We start from the raw sequence: 15,801 nt of genomic DNA on the forward strand, positions 1-15,801 counted from the left end.
TGGGCTCATTTGACTGATGTTTCCTTTTGTGACTTTGAAATCCTCTGGCCCTCGACTCCTTGTCTGGGTTTTCTAACCAACTCCTTCCCCAGGGTTTATTCATGCCAACCATCTACCTCCCACTTTTCCAGACAAAAGAAAGCATCCTAAGAAAACATCAGCTGCTTGCATGATGCCCTCTCTTTTGGCTCATCTCTAGGACTCTGGGCCATGCCTCCCACTCTCTTTCTTTTAGACCTCACACAGCATCCTCACTTGGCATGAGATTGGATCTGTGACCCTCCACTTGGAGAGCACCTGTAGGCATTTCCTCGAATCCTGATGCCATGCCAATCTCTAGGGTTTTATAGCTGACCTCAGGCTGGTTCTGATGTTCCAAATTAACAGCAGTGCCAAGGTAGGGAGCTTCCTGGCCTAGAGTCCTTAACTGAAGTGAACATCTGCTTAATTTCAGCCAAAGAAGCATATTATAAAGGATATGATAGACTCCTTTGCACTCTTCTCCATTTGCTGCTAATCATAATTTGGCAAGTAGAATTACTCCCATTTGGAGCTGCAGTATAGATGCCCGGTGCTTTAAAAAAAAGAGAGAGGAGAGAAGAAAGAAATATAGAAGCATGTTTTAGAAAATTAGAGGCAATGGGGCTTCCCTGGTGGCACAGTGATTAAGAATCCGCCTACCGGGCTTCCCTGGTGGCGCAGTGGTTGAGAGTCCGCCTGCCAATGCAGGGACACAGGTTCGTGCCCCGGTCCGGGAAGATCCCACATGCAATAGAGCGGCTAGGCCCATGAGCCATGGCCGCTGAGCCTGCGCGTCCGGAGCCTGTGCTCCGCAACGGGAAAGGCCATAACAGTGAGAGGCCCACGTACCACAAAAAAAAAAAAAAAAATCTGCCTGCCAGTGCAGGGGACACGAGTTCAAGTGCTGGTCTGGGAAGATCCCACATGCCGGGGAGCAACTAAGCCTGTGTGCCACAACTACTGAGCCCATATGCCACAACTGCTGAGGCCTGCGTGCCTAGAGCCCGTGCTCCACAACAAGAGGAGCCATCGCGGTGAGAAGCCCACGCACTGCAATGAAGAGTAGCCCCCACTCACCACAACTAGAGAAAGCCCGTGTGCAGCAACAAAAGACCCAACGCAGCCAAAATAAATTAATTAATTAAAAAAAAATAAAATTAGAGGCAATGCAGAAAGACAGTTATCTGCAGCTAGACAGTTACCTTTAATAAGAATCCATGCCAACTCACTACTGCTCTACAAAGCTGGCTAACCGTAAATCCTTCAGTGCTTTTATTATTATGTATTCTAATTAATATATATGACATTCACTGTTTATTCACTGCTTTCACATTTCAAATTTCAGCTCCTGTATTTAACCAGCTCAGACCTCAGGAAACCAAGAGAGAATCTAGGAGACTCTCAGGCCTGTAGCTGTCCCCAGGACATCTCCCAAATGTGCAGAAGATTATCAGAGTTTATTCTTGGCCCCTTGAAGTTTCTAACCTGAGCTGAGGCTACTGGTGGCCTGTCTTTCCTTCTGCAGGAGCTCACCACCTGGGACAAGAAGCCCTGGACAGGCCACCGACTTTAGGACCTCGTAACTCTGTCCCCCTCAGCCAGGTTTTCATCCTCAGCACTATGGACATTTGGGGCCAGATTACGTTTTTTTTTTTTTGGGTGGGTTGGGGCGGGGGGTGTTCTATGCATTGCAGCATGTCGAGCAGCATCCTTGATCTCTACCTACTAAATTCCAGTGGGAGCACCACACCCATACTGACACCCACACCAGGTTCCTAGCAGGTAAAATTATCCCCAGTGAAGAACCACTGCTCAGGAATTCCCTAGTGGTCCAGTGGTTAGGACTTTGCACTTCCACTGCAGGGGGCACCGGTTGGATCCCTGGTCGGGGGAAGTAGGATCAGAGAACCTTTCTCTGTGATACCAGTCTGAGCCCTTGGGGCATTCTCAGCGTCCCTTATCCTGAGGTTTAGATATGGGATGGATGGTAAAAGATTTCCAGTCACCTTCCCCCACAGATCACCCCTTTGTCCATATGTCCTGCTTCTGTTAACATCATTGCCAGCACTCCCTACATACATGCTCTCTTCCAGTCCCCTACTCTCCCCACTCAGTTGTCACAGTCTAGTCAACTTTTTCTCCAAAACTTGCTTGTGTCTCTCTCCTCCCAATTCCTATCACCATTCTCCATTCCAGCCTCTGTCATCTGTCACCTGGTCTCCCTCTCTCCTGCCTCCTGTTTCTCAGTCCCTCCTTCACTTTGCCCTGGAGCCAGATTCCTAAATCAGACCAGACTGACCACACCACTCCCTCCTCAGAAGTCTTCACAGGCTCCCTCTGCCATTGCCTATAGCAGGGGTCAGCAAGCTTTTCCTTAAAGGGTTAGGTAGTAAGCATTTTAGGCTTTGTGAACCAAATCAGAGATATTATGTAAGGACTTATATAACCATTTAAAATAAAACCATTTAAAAATGTAAAAACCATTCTTAGCTCACAGACTGTAAAAAAGCAGGTGGCAAGCTGGATTTGGCCACGGGCTATAGTTTGCCCATCTATCGCCTAGTAAATAAACTTGATGACCATTTACTTAAGGCTCTGGATGATTGTGGCCCACACTTCTCTTTCCCACCATATATCTCCTGTGCTCCCTGCATACTAGTGTCCCCACATGCTCCTCCCCTCCCCTGCAACACACACATACAGCTTCCTCTCTCATGGTGCCTCTGTTCATGCCCTTTCCTCACCTGGGTTGCCCTTCCCGAGCCACTTCTGCCTATTGAAATTATACCCCTCAAGACACTCTCAGATGCCACCTCTTCTGTGAAACCTTACCCTGTTCCAGAAGGTCACAGTTAAACTCTCTCGCCTCTGTGCCCCTTTTCCTTTGTACCTCTGCTACGGTACGGATTTCATCCTCCTTTGTGTGCTAGCTGCGTACATGCCAAACTGCCTAGGAGGCTGTGAGCCTGCTGAGAGTGGAGACCTTGCCCCTTCATACCCCTACTTTGCACCTTTCAAAGTGGAATCATGGCAGGTAGTACCCCATTGAGCCAGCATGTGAAGCACTTTATGTACATCCTCACCAACCCATGAAGATATTCTTATCTCCACTTTACATGTGAAGAATCTGAGCCTCAGAGAGGTCAAGTAAGTTGCCTCAGGTCACACAGCTAATAAATGGCAGAGCTGGAATCCAAACTAGGTCCATCTGACTGCAAAGCCTGGACTCTAACCACCTTATTATATAGAACAGGGACTCAACAAAGAGGGGTGGTGCTGGATCAGGTGCCACACCTCATCATACAAGTTTTACTTACTTACCCATAAGCAGCATTTAAGTCAGACTCATTGAACTCTAAAATATCATTGATAGGTTCAGACTGCCTGCCCCATCGTTGAATTCATGTCTGAATTAAGGACCATGCTCTCCTGGAATCCTGTCCTCTTTCGGTTTCTAACATGCAATCTGAGTGTTTGGTATTCATTTTATAGGGATTTTTCCCTCAGTGAGGCCCCTGATCATTTTGCTGAGAACTAGCTTTAAAATCCTGCAGTGAGAACTAATGGGATACCATTTTCAAACAGAGCTGGGCAAACTAGGAGAAACAAACAGAAAGAGGGTAATTCTAGTCTTGGAATTTATGAGCTTCCCTATCTAAAAGTTTAAATTTCAGCTTTCTTTTGATCTTCGGGTTTATGGTGAATTTTAAGAGGTTGTTCTTCTGAGACAGTCTTAGGAACTTAATACGCTTTGCTCCTTCCACTGAGAAAGATACCTAGACATCTTGCCCCCCAGCTCTTTCAGGCTCGGGTAAGCTTTGTCTTCTATATAATTCAGTTTGGCTTGAATAGGGGCAGAATCATGGAGAATGAGAACCATAACCACCTCCCCGTTGCCAACAGTGTGATCACAAAACACCCAGCAGTCCTGCCATTGCTGTCCAACAGTAACCCCACAGGGAGTGACACCTGAGAGCCACCGCAGGCAGTGACAGGTCATGGGTAAGCCCTGAGTTTCCTGAAGTGATGTGGGAACAGACAGGTGTCAGCCCTCTGAGGAGGGACCTCCAGGCAGACTTTTTGGTGGCCCCTCTCCTTCCAGCAGACACACACATGATAGATAAATATGTATTAACGGTGGTGAGAGAAGAGAGGCATCATAGAACTGTTTGGCCCTTCTCTTGGGTGTTTAGAAGCCAAGTTCATCCTTAAAAGCTGCACCGCCCTTTACCTCAGCGGTGGACACTTTGGGGAGAGGGGAAGGTCTCCAGGCGTGTTCTTTACCTGTTTCTAATTTGCCCCAGAGGGAACCGCGGCTGCTGCTTTGCTCACTGCCACGTGACTGCCTTTCTCATCTCCTCCACCCCTGTTCTCCTTGTGTGCTCACTTCCACCCCTGGGCCTAACTCCCAGCAGTCTTAACTCTTGTCATGTTAGGCAATTATTTTCAAATCTTGCAGCAGGACAGACAGTACAGCGTCAGATAATCCTCTCTCTCCTTTTACTTCCACATTTGATGAGACAGCTGCATTTTCCTAGCAGAGCCACCACCTGCAGCAGCTCAAAATAGTCTGTGGGGTTTTTTTTTTTGTTTTTTTTACCTTTTGTTGACGAAAAAAATGTACAAAGTCCATTCTGTATACATCCCAGTTCTCTGTATGTTCACGGTTGCCTCATCTAAATTTCAGACTTGTAGTTCCTTTCTCCCAACATTGTTTTTCTGGGTTTTTTGTTGTTGTTTTTTCCGAACGGGCCTCTGAAAATCGGCAGCAAAGAGGCCAGTTTGTTTAATTTAAATACATTGCAGGAAAATGAAGGTAATTGTCCACACAGGCCATCTGCTACCTGGCAGGTGTCCATGAATCAGAGAGAGAAAAATGGAGACTCAAGTGTCTCCTTCTGTTACCATGATAACCGCTTAGCTCAGAGTTTTCGTTGGGTGTGTGTGTGGAGGGGATGCCGTTAATAGTGCTCTGGCGAGGGCATTAACTCTCAAAATCAGGCTTTTTGCCATAAGCCTCCCTGGGTTTGATTACCTGACGATAATCAAGGAGGTAAAAAAAAATTCATACCTGTTCCATCAGGAAAAAGAAGGGAAGGAAATAGTATTTATGGAGCCCCTCCTGTGTACCAGGCGCCCTGCTGGGGCTGGCTGAGCACAGCCCAGGACTGTATATCGTCATTTTCCTACTGCAGACAGCACCTCTGCCCCTGCACGGCCACGCTCTCTGCCACAGCGTGTGAGTCCCCATCTCCACTCACAGTGTCCTCAAGTCACCTTCTCTGGCGTTCTCTGTACCTGTTTTGGCTCCAATGTTAGACTTGCGCTCAAACAAAAGACTGAGTCGGAATCACCGTATTCTCCCTTCTCACGTTTCTCACTCGTGCTGGAAATTAATTTATGTTGCTATCAAAAATCGTGGTTGGCCTCGGCAGTGAGAAGTCTCACCTGACCCTTGTTCCTTCTGACCGCAGAAACTTGGGATCCCAAAGTGCTTAGGGTTATTCCAGCAGCTTAAGGCCCCTGGAAGACCCAGGTACCCATCTTAGCCTTGCTACTAATTTATTTGTGACCTTGTGGCTTCTCTAGGCCTCCATCTCCTCAGATACAGTAATGAATGTTGGACTAAAACAGAGGCTGTTTTCCTGGGGTCACGAACCCTCTGACATTACAAGCGTAACCTCTGAACTCTTTTCTTGGAACACGATACATAGCTTTCTCAGGTTCTCAGAGTCTTTGCTGATTTAGAAGCAGTGAAGGGCCAGCAGAGGAGAGAGCCTCTCAGATTGTAACATTTCTCTAGCTCTGTCTTTCCAGCAGAATTGTTTCCAACTACAAGGGACCTCTGTCCTCAGAGAACCTGAGTTACAGGGCATTTATTGTGTTTAGTTGTTGGTTAGACACGTGACTGGCCTTTGCTATGTTCAGGCCTTTGTAATAAGTTGTATTTCAACAAGGTCCCACTGTCCTGCTTCAGGAAACTTTAAAACACCAAGGAGCGTGTCGTGAAGCTCCCCCAGCTTCTCTAGGCTCGCCCCCCCCTCTTCTGGCAGCTGAAACCCAGAGGCACGCGATTCTTTCGGACCCTCGTTGGACAGCTTATCCCCACCCCCCTAGTCCCTCCACCTTTGCTGATTTCTGTGTGAGCCTCAGGTTCCCCATAATCTCTGGGTTCCAGCAGCGATGCTCCCCCCAGCCTCTGACTGTGCTGCTTATTCTAGATGCGTTTGCTCTGAGTGGAGTGCTCAGCAGTCTCGGTGGGGAGGGCCTGCCTCTCTGAACGTACAACCCATCTGTGCCTTTGAGACAAGGTGCAGTCGCTCAATGCAGTGCTTCTTCTGCGCCGACTTCAGTGTGTCCATCCGGCACAGACCTGTCAGGTGGGCAGAGGATGAGCAGTCTCTAACCGGGTTATAGGTGACTTGTCGGCGAGCCAGGAGAGCTGCCGTGCGCACTGCAGCACTGCCTTCAGCCGTGTGTGCTCCAGACGCTCCAGTCTGTGCTTATGTAATGAGGAGGACCTTATTTCAAACTGTCTTCCTTGAGACAGCCCGTCCCCTGCATACAGCAGTCTGCTCCCTGCACCTCCCCACCAGCTGCGAGTGCAGGAGACCTGAACAGGCAGCATCTCCGGCGTGGACTCCGCTCGTGAGAAGGGAGAGTTAGGAGTAGAACATGCCTTACGTGACCCTGAGGTGGCCGCTGAGAGCCCTCAGAGGGGGATCCTTCACTGACAGAGTGGTTATGACCAAAGCAAAGCCTTGATCACTCGGCATTTCTGAGATGAGGTAACTTGGTGAAGGTCGTAGAATCATAGCATTTTATATCTGAAAAATGCTTCACAGGTCATCTAGTTCGATGCCGCTCAGTTTGTAAATGAGAAGACTGAACTCCAGAAGAATTCAAATGCATGTCCTGTACAGTCAAAAGAAAACCCCAGGTCTCCAGACTTTAAGGGTGCGCCCCTCCCACGGAACCTCACCGCCTCCTTAGCGTTCACCCGGGCCTGTGGCCAGAGCAAGATCCCCTCTTGGCGCCTGCGGCGGCCCCTCCTCTTCTGAGTCATTGGATTTGCAGCAGAGAATTGTCTCCAGGCCCTGCCATTTACTCATTACAAAGTAAAGCGGTTGAAACTTTCAGCCTCAGGACAGGCTAATGCACTGAGGGACTCAGGCACATTCTCAGATCCGGAAAAATTTTTCTTGATTCTCTATGCTTGCATCGCTTCTCATCCACGGTCCTCTTTCCAAGGTCTTCGGCATCTCATGCAGGCCTCTGGGCCTGGTCTCATCCCAAAATTCTCCCTCCTGCTCCCTCTTGGTCAAATGCTCTTCAGATGGGACTGATCTAGTAATGCAGGAAGAAAACACTCAAGCTCAGCACGTGAGTTACCTATGGCTGCATAACAACTTACCCCGGAACTTAATGGCTTAGGAGAACAAGCTTAACTCACAGCTTCTGTGGGTCAGGAGTCCAGGCGCTGTTTAGCTGGGTCCTCACAAGCTGAGGGTCAGGGTTTCTCACAAGGTTACAGTCACCTCAAGCCTCAACAGATCACGTCGTTGTAGGCAGGATTCCTCGTGGGTAGTTGAATTGAGGGCCACAGTTCAATGCTGGCTGATGGCTGGAAGGCACCCTCAGTTCCTTGCCAGGTGGGCCTGTCCACAGGGCAGCTCATAAGACGGCAGCTGGCTTCTTTAGCATGAGCAGGGGCAAGAGTGGGAGAGGGTATGTGTGGACAAGACAGAAGTCATGGTCTTTTATCAGCTGATCTCAGAAGTGACATCCCATTGGCCTGATTCATCAGAAGCAGTCACTACACCCAGCCCACGTTCAAGGGGAGGGGATAACACCAGAGGTGACTGCAGGGAGGGAGGGTGCCACTGGAGGCCTCCTCAGAGGTCTGCCCGCAACAGTTAGTTACCTAGTTAAAGTATTTCACATAAAGCTTTATTGATGACGATAGATTTAGTCCTCCCCGGAGATCATTGCCCGCTCTGGCTACGTTCCCGCTTTCCATTACAGAAGAGAAAGGGTCAGAAACTTGATACACCTCATTGTCATTTAACAAATATTTATTAAGCCTTTGCATGTGGTAAGCACAATGGTAAGGAAGATAAATTTGAGGGGTGAGATTACTGCTGTACAGGGTTCTGAGGGAGGTGACAGTGAAGCAGACAGCTGGAAGACCAGCTGGTCAGACACCATAGAGGGGTAGCGCTCCCGGCAGAGTGAACAGCTAGTAGAGGCCTAAAGGTGAGAGAGTGCAGGCCTTTCAGTAGATGGTTGTTGTCGAAACCGCCCAGGAGCAGAGTCAGTTGACCTCTGTTGCACCAACATATGCCTCATTCCAGATCAACCTCATTCCGGATCCTTCAGCTTCGAGCCTGGCTGAAGTACCTGCATATCGATTACCTATGACTTGTGCCTCTCCCGGGGCCTTTGGGATTTACTGCCCCACAAGGATGTCAAACCGGCATTGCTCTGCTGGACCCAGAATGCACATAGGGTTCCTGACAGCTCCATCCTAGCATTGCTTTAATCCAACATGATCCTAAAGCCAAGGGCTGAAGTTTGAGATCCATGGGGAAAATTATGCCTTCCCAGCGGTCTGAGCTTTTCTCTTTCTACTGCTCTGAACAAAGGCAATGTCAGGAGTCTGGTTTCTATCTTCCTCAGAAGGCATGTCCTGGGCAGTGATCCCAGGAAGGGGGCCTGATTATTTTCAAGCTGATGGTGGGCAGTAGGTTTCATTTCCTGATCCTAGAGATTTAGCCACATGTGGCTGTCTACCCCTGTCAATCCCTCTTACCTCATTCCCAGTCATTATTTTCCTGTTAAAATATTTGCAGAGGTTCAGCTTCATGTTCTTAAAAAGCAACCTATTTGTTCATCTCCGGTCTTAATGACTGTGACACTCAGTCCTTGGGTGGTGATGCCTGGCTCCAGTCTCACCGAGATTTACTGAGTACTTGCCACATGTTTAATACTGGGTTGGACCGCATAACTGTCCAGATAACTGTCCAGATAACTGTCATACAGTGAAGTGAATTTGAATTTCACAGGCCACATACTTAGGAAAAAAAATTATTTAAGTGGCCTTAATTTCCCTCTTGAGCGCTCACTTTCTGAGATGGGCACTTAGTCTGGGCATTTCTAGGAAAACTCTGAAGCCAGTCATTTCAGAGATTCTTATCCCCCTTCCTGCACCCAAAATGAGTGCTGCACCTTGGGGCCTTTTGCTGGGTGCTGTGGCCTCAGTGGAGGGGTGTCCATAGCTCCAAGTTGACCTGTGCTGAAGCCATCATGTCCTTTGCTTGTTGGCCAGGCCTGGTTCTCGTGGGCAGCACCCTCCATTCGGCGGCTAAGGCATCTGATGAGTTCGTAGACTCCCCCAGCATCCAAGGTCCACACCTGACCTCACCGAGGCTCTAACTCCTCTGTGATGGACAGACAGCTTTGGGCTCATCACTTCTCACAGTATCAGCCTATGGGAAGCTATTGGCTGCGTGGGGTCCTTCCTTGAGGCTGCCCAGGCAACCCAAGAAACGACCTTTATTCTGTTCCCCTCAGCCCTGGGAAGGCCCAGGAAAGGCCTGGGCATTGCCAGTATCCACCACTTCTGTGATCTCCTACATCCCATACTGTGCTGGCTCAGGACTTTCCTGCAAAGCCACGCCTCTGCATCAGACTTTCTTGCCTTCTCCGTAGATTCTCTCACCTTCTTCCCAGCTTCCTTATCTGGTTTGTATTGGGGCTGGAACTGCTAGGTCTGATTGCTCATAAGCACTTTCCCAACTAGAATGAATTTTATGCTTTATGATTTGTTCCCTCTCCCATAAAAATGGCCAAAAAAGCAGAGGGTGATAATTATAGGGTGAAAGGTGGAGGTTTTTTCCCAAAATACAGTGATTAATATGTGATAATGTTATCTGGACAAAACCGGACTCCTACGGTTTATAAACTAGTCGGGAAGAAAAGATATATACGCTGAAAGACTAAATAATAATAAATGTTTTGTAACCACTGGCAAAATAGAAGAGAATATTTCAAAAGATAGAACATGTTGAATTGTCAACGGAAAATTATTATAAAAGTTAAACTGGGGGCTCCCCTGGTGGCGCAGTGGTTGAGAGTCCGCCTGCCGATGCAGGGGACACGGGTTCGTGCCCTGGTCTGGGAAAATCCCACGTGCCGTGGAGCGGCTGGGCCCGTGAGCCATGGCCGCTGAGACTGCGCGTCCGGAGCCTGTGCTCCGCAACGGGAGAGGCCACAACAGTGAGAGGCCCATGTACCGCAAAAAAAAAAAAAAAGTTAAACCGGGATAAAAACATCAAAAAGAGATTTCGTAGGATTCCATTATATGGATTAACCACATTTTAAGTCATTCACCAGTCAGTAGATTTTGGGGTTATTTCCACTTCGGGCCTATTAAACTAAACGTTGCTAATAAACGTTTGTGTACAGGTTTTGGATGAGCATATGTTTTTATTTCTCTTGGGTACATATCAGGAGTGAAATTGCTGGGTCATATGGTAAGTTTACATTTAACATTTTAAGAAGCTGCCAGACTGTCTTCCAAAGTGGTTGTACCATTTTACAGTCCCATCAGCAGTGTACAAGGCTTTCCCTTTTCCCACATCCTTGTCAGTCTTTTTGATCGTAGCTATTTCAGTCAGTAAGTGGTATCTCTTTGTGATTTCAGTTTTCATTTCCCTGAGTACTCGTGTTGAGCATTTTTTATGTAATTTTTAGCTCATTTGTATATCTTATTTCATGAAACGTCTATTCAAGTCTTTGCCTGTTTTGTAATTGGGTTGCCTGTCTTATTATTCAGTTACAAGAGTTTTTTTATATGTTCTAGACACAGGTTCTTTTTTTATAATTTATTCTATATTTATTTCAGCTTTATTGAAGTATAATTGACATATAAGATTGTAAGATATTTAAAGTATACATTGTAGAGACTTAATAAACCTATACATGGTGAGAGGATTTCCCCATCTAGTTAATTAACATGTCCATCACCTCACGTTTATCTTTTGTGTGTGTGTGAGAATATTTAAGTTGTTCTCTCTTAGCATATTTCACCTATACAATAGTATATTAACCAACTGTAGTCACCATGTAACATTAGATCCTCAGACCTTATGTTTTAGCCGGAAGTTTATACCCTTTTACCAACCTCTCCCCATTCCCCCACCACTCAGCCCCTGGCAACTACTTTTCTACTCTCAGTTTCTGAGTGTGACTTTTTTTTAGATTCCACATATTGATGATACCATGAAGTGTTTGTCTTTCTTTGTCTGGTTTATTTCACTTACCATAAATAACACAGCAGGATTTCCTTCTTTCTCACGGCTGAATAATATTCCATTGTACATATATACCACATCTTCTTTATCCATTTATCTGTTGATGGACACTTAGGTTGTTTGCATATCCTAGCTATTGTGAATAATGCTGCAGTGAACAAGTGTGTATGGAGTTCAAATATCTCTTCAAGATTCTGTTTTCATTTTCTTTTCTTTTTCTTAATTTATTTGGCTGTGCCAGGTCTTAGTTGTGGCACGCGGGATCTTCATTGCAGCATGTGGGATCTTTTAGTTGCCGCATGCAGGATTTTTTAGTTGCAGCATGTGGGATCTTTAGTTGTGGGATCTAGTTCCCTGACCAGGGATCAAACCAGGGCCCCCGCGTTGGGAGCATGGAGTCTTAACTGCTGGACCACCAGGGAAGTCCCTGTTTTCATTTTCTTTGGATATATACACAGAAGTGGGATTATTGGATCATATGGTTGTCCTGTTTTTCATTTTTTGAGGAAAAATGCCACTTTGCCTAGTGGCCACACCAGTTTACCTTCTCACCAGTAGTGCACAAAGGTACCCTTTTCTCCATGCCCTCCCCGACACTTTTTTTTTTTCCCCTCTGGTTGCATTGGGTCTTCGTTGCTGCGTGCGGGCTTTCTCTAGTTACGTCAAGCAGGGGTTGCTCTTTGTTGTGGTGCACGGGCTTCTCATTGCAGTGGCTTCTCTTGTTGCGGCACACAGGCGTCAGTATTTGTGGCACGCAGGCTCAGTGGTTGTGGCACACAGGCTTAGTTGCTCCACGGCATGTGGGATCTTCCCGGACCATGGATCGAACCTGTGTCCCCTGCATTGGCAGGCAGATTCTTAACCACTGCACCACCAGGGAAGTCCCCAGGTGGCTTCTCTTGTTGCGGAGCACAGGCTCTAGGTGCCCGGGCTTCAGTAGTTGTGGCACGTGGCCTCGGTAGTTGTGGCTCGCAGGCTCTAGAGCACAGGCTCAGTAGTTATGGCTCACGGGCTTAGTTGCTCCGTGGCATGTGGGACCTTCCCGGACCAGGGATCAAACCTGTGTCCCCTGCATTGGCAGGCGGATTCTTAACCACTGCACCACAAGGGAAGTCCCTGGACATTTGGGTTTGTTTTCACTTTTTGGCTATTATATATAATGCTGCTATGAACATTTGTGTACAAATTTTTGTATATACATAGATTTTCATTTATCTCTAGTATATACATGTAGGAGTGGAATTGTTGGGTCATATGGTAGTCAGTGTTTAAACTTTTGAGGAACTGCCAAACTGTTTTCTAAAGCAGCTGCACCAGTTTTATATTCCTACCAGCAGTTTATGAGCATTTCGATTTCTCCACATTCTTGTCAACACTTGTTATTATCTGTCTTTTTTATTATAGCCATCTTAGTGGGTGTGAAGTTGTAGCTCATTGTGGTTTTTTGGGTTTTGTGTTTGTTTGTTTTGTTTTTTGGCTGCATTGGGTCTTCGTTGCAGCGTGCAGCCTTTCTCTAGCTGCGGCAAGCAGGAGCTACTCTTCGTTGCAGTACACGGTCATTGCGGTGGCTTCTCTTGTTGCAGAGCACGGGCTCTAGGTGTGTGGGCTTCAGTAGTCGTGGCACGCGGGCCCTAGAGTGCGTGGGCTTCAGTAGTTGCAGCGCGTGGTCTCAGTAGTTGTGGCACGCAGGCTCTAGAGCACAGGCTCAGTAGTTGTGGCGCATGGGCTTAGTTGCTCCACGGCATGTGGGATCTTCCTGGACCAGGGATCAAACCTGTGTCCCCTACATTGGCAGGTGGATTCTTAACCACTGCACCACCAGGGAAGTCCCGCTCATTATGGTTTTGATTTGCATTTCCCTAATGACCAATAATATTGAGCATCTTTTCATATGCTTATTGGATATTTGCATATCTTCTTTAGAGAAATGACCATTCAGATCCTTTGCCTATGTTTAAATTAGGTTACCTGTCCTTTTATTATTGAGTGTAAGAGATCTTTTTTAAAAAATATTTATTTATTTAGGCTGCACCACGTCTTAGTTGCGGTACACGGGATATTCCTTGCAGCTTGCGGACTTCTTAGTTGCAGCACGCAGACTCTTAGTTGTGGCATGCATGTGGGATCTAGTTCCCCGACCAGGGGTCGAACCCGGGCCCCATGCATTGGGAGCACAAAGTCTTACCCACTGGACCACCAGGGAAGTCCCAAGAGATCTTTATATATTCTTTTTTTTAATCAATTTTTTTATTGAAGTATAGTTGATTTACCATGGTGTGTAGATATTCCTAATATAAGTCCCTTATGAGATATATGATTTGCAAAAATTTTTCCCATCCTCTGAGTTTTTCTCACTTTCTTAAAGGTGTCCTTTAAAAATAGTTCTTAATTTTAATGAAGTCGAATTTATCTGTTTTTCTTTTGTAGTATATACTTTTTGTGTCATATCTGAAAAGTCGCTGTCTAATCTTTCCCTCTAAGAGTTTTATAATTTTAGTTCTTATATTTGGAATGATCCATTTTAAGTTAGTTTTTGTATATAATGTGAGGTAAGGGTCTAAGTTCATATTTATTTTTATCATGGAAAGATCTCAAAAAGTATGCTAACTTTGCTGTACAGCAGAAATTAAACACAACATTGTAAATCAACTATACTTCAATAACATTTTTTAAAGTATGCTAGATGATAAAAGCAAGTTGCAAAATGATATGTGCAGTATGATACCCGTTCATGCAAAATTTAAAGGCACGAAATATCATATATTATTCATAATTACATATGTACACATAGGTAGAAAGTTTCACACCAAAACCTTTGACGGTGGCTGCCTCTGAAGGGAAGAGAGGAGGGGGCTGGAAAGAATTAGTGGTGAAAGCTGTCTTCAGATTTATCTGCAGTGTTTTTAGGTTGGAATAAATTTGACACAATATTAATTATCAATTTGAGTGGTCTGTTATGTTCCACTTTTAAGCTTTCTGTATTTTTTTAAGTTTCTCAAATTAAAACACACAGACACGAATCAAAGCAAGAACAATGGAGAACAGATCATTTCCGTTTGGTCCGGTGCTCACGCTGGGTGAAGCGTTGAGCTGGGGCTTTGTGCACCCAGCCTGTCAGCCTGTTCGAGGTGGCAGGTTCTGTTTGTACGCGGGGTTTGTGAGCCAGATCCCAAAAGATAATTATCTTCCTTTGAACTCATTTGCACACTTTGGGTTATATTTTCCCAGTTTTGCTTCCAAAGAAAACCCCGCTCTATATGCCACCCTCAGTTGCCCTTCCTCTGAAGAGCAGCAGAGCCCAAATCTCAGCGAGCTCCCTTTAACCGGAGTTTTTAAATTTGATCCCATTGCTCCACGCTTTCTCCAAAACTGAGGCAGAGCCTCACAAGGAAAGTTTGGTTTCCGCTAAATGTGTGTGTCCATTCTCACCTAGTCCCCACGGGATGGCCCACAGAAGACCTCACTGTGTGTGCTTGACGAGTGCAGCACGACGAGTGCAGCATGACGGGCCAGATGACCAGGCTCCTGGGAACAGCCTGCAGCTAGACTCCTGACCCACAAACTCAGGCACGCTCCCTGTGGCCTGGCAGCTGCAGAGGCGCAGAACACGTGTCATTGCCCTTAAAGTAGAAGGGCTTGTTCCAGCATCTCCCGCTGACGCGACGTGCAGCCTGACACAGAGCTCTTCCTCTCTTCATCCTTGTTTTTCTTCTGTAAAATAGATACAAAACAACATGTGCCCCTTCTACTCACAAGTTGTTATGAGGATCAAATGAAATAATGCACCTGAATGTGTTTGCAAACAAAACTCAAAGGTGTTTGTATATTATTTCCCAGCTGTGTGACCCCAGCCCCTCCCAGATCCTCCAACCAGCTACTCTGCTCCATCTGTCCACCTGGAAGGCCCCCCCTCCCTGTGCACGCCTCTACCCCTTTCCCTCCCACTTTTAGTTCGTTCTTCAGTGTTCCTGCTGCCTCTTCTCCCTCCTCGCCCTTTGTTCTCTCCCTTTCCTTCCCTTTTCTTCCTCTCACCAGTGCTGGAGGCAGCCTGACTCCTTCCTTTCAAATGTGATCGTGCACTGCATTGCACCACTGAACTGAAGCCCTGGGCTGGCTCAGGTTGACTGAAAAAAAGGACTTTCCCCTTCCTCAAAGAGGTAAGGCACCTGAGATGACATGTTTTATCTCTTTGATTCTCCCAGGCTCAGGCCACAGGATCGCCGCAGACGTCGCCCACTCACGGAGGCAGCCGCTCGATGCCCATGCCCGTGCACTCCACCTCCGCTGGCTCCACACCCACCCACTGCCCGCAGGACCCGCTGAGCGGAGTTGGCGGGGACGTGCAGGAGGCCTTCGCCCAGGGTGAGTCCGGGAGCAGAGTATAATGGAGCGCTGAGGGGGTTTGGAAACGTGGACAAGATTCCTACTGAGGTTTTCCCAGTTTCTTTTCTTTTGTGCACTTCGC

The 15,801-nt window shown here is 46.9% G+C and overlaps 1 protein-coding gene across 6 annotated transcripts in view; it reads left to right on the forward strand.

Moving 5' to 3' along the window:
* DTNB (dystrobrevin beta) overlaps positions 1 to 15,801 on the forward strand; it is a 243,996-nt gene that overhangs the window by 218,471 nt on the left and 9,724 nt on the right. For all 6 annotated transcript variants that reach the window (XM_060026983.1, XM_060026981.1, XM_060026982.2 and 3 more), the window contains one exon: positions 15,539 to 15,698. In XM_060026983.1, coding sequence (XP_059882966.1) covers positions 15,539 to 15,698 — 160 coding nt within the window. The remainder of the gene's footprint in view (positions 1 to 15,538; positions 15,699 to 15,801) is intronic.

This window comes from Delphinus delphis, chromosome 12 (genome assembly GCF_949987515.2).
Source record: "Delphinus delphis chromosome 12, mDelDel1.2, whole genome shotgun sequence".
Classification (NCBI taxonomy): domain Eukaryota; kingdom Metazoa; phylum Chordata; class Mammalia; order Artiodactyla; family Delphinidae; genus Delphinus; species Delphinus delphis.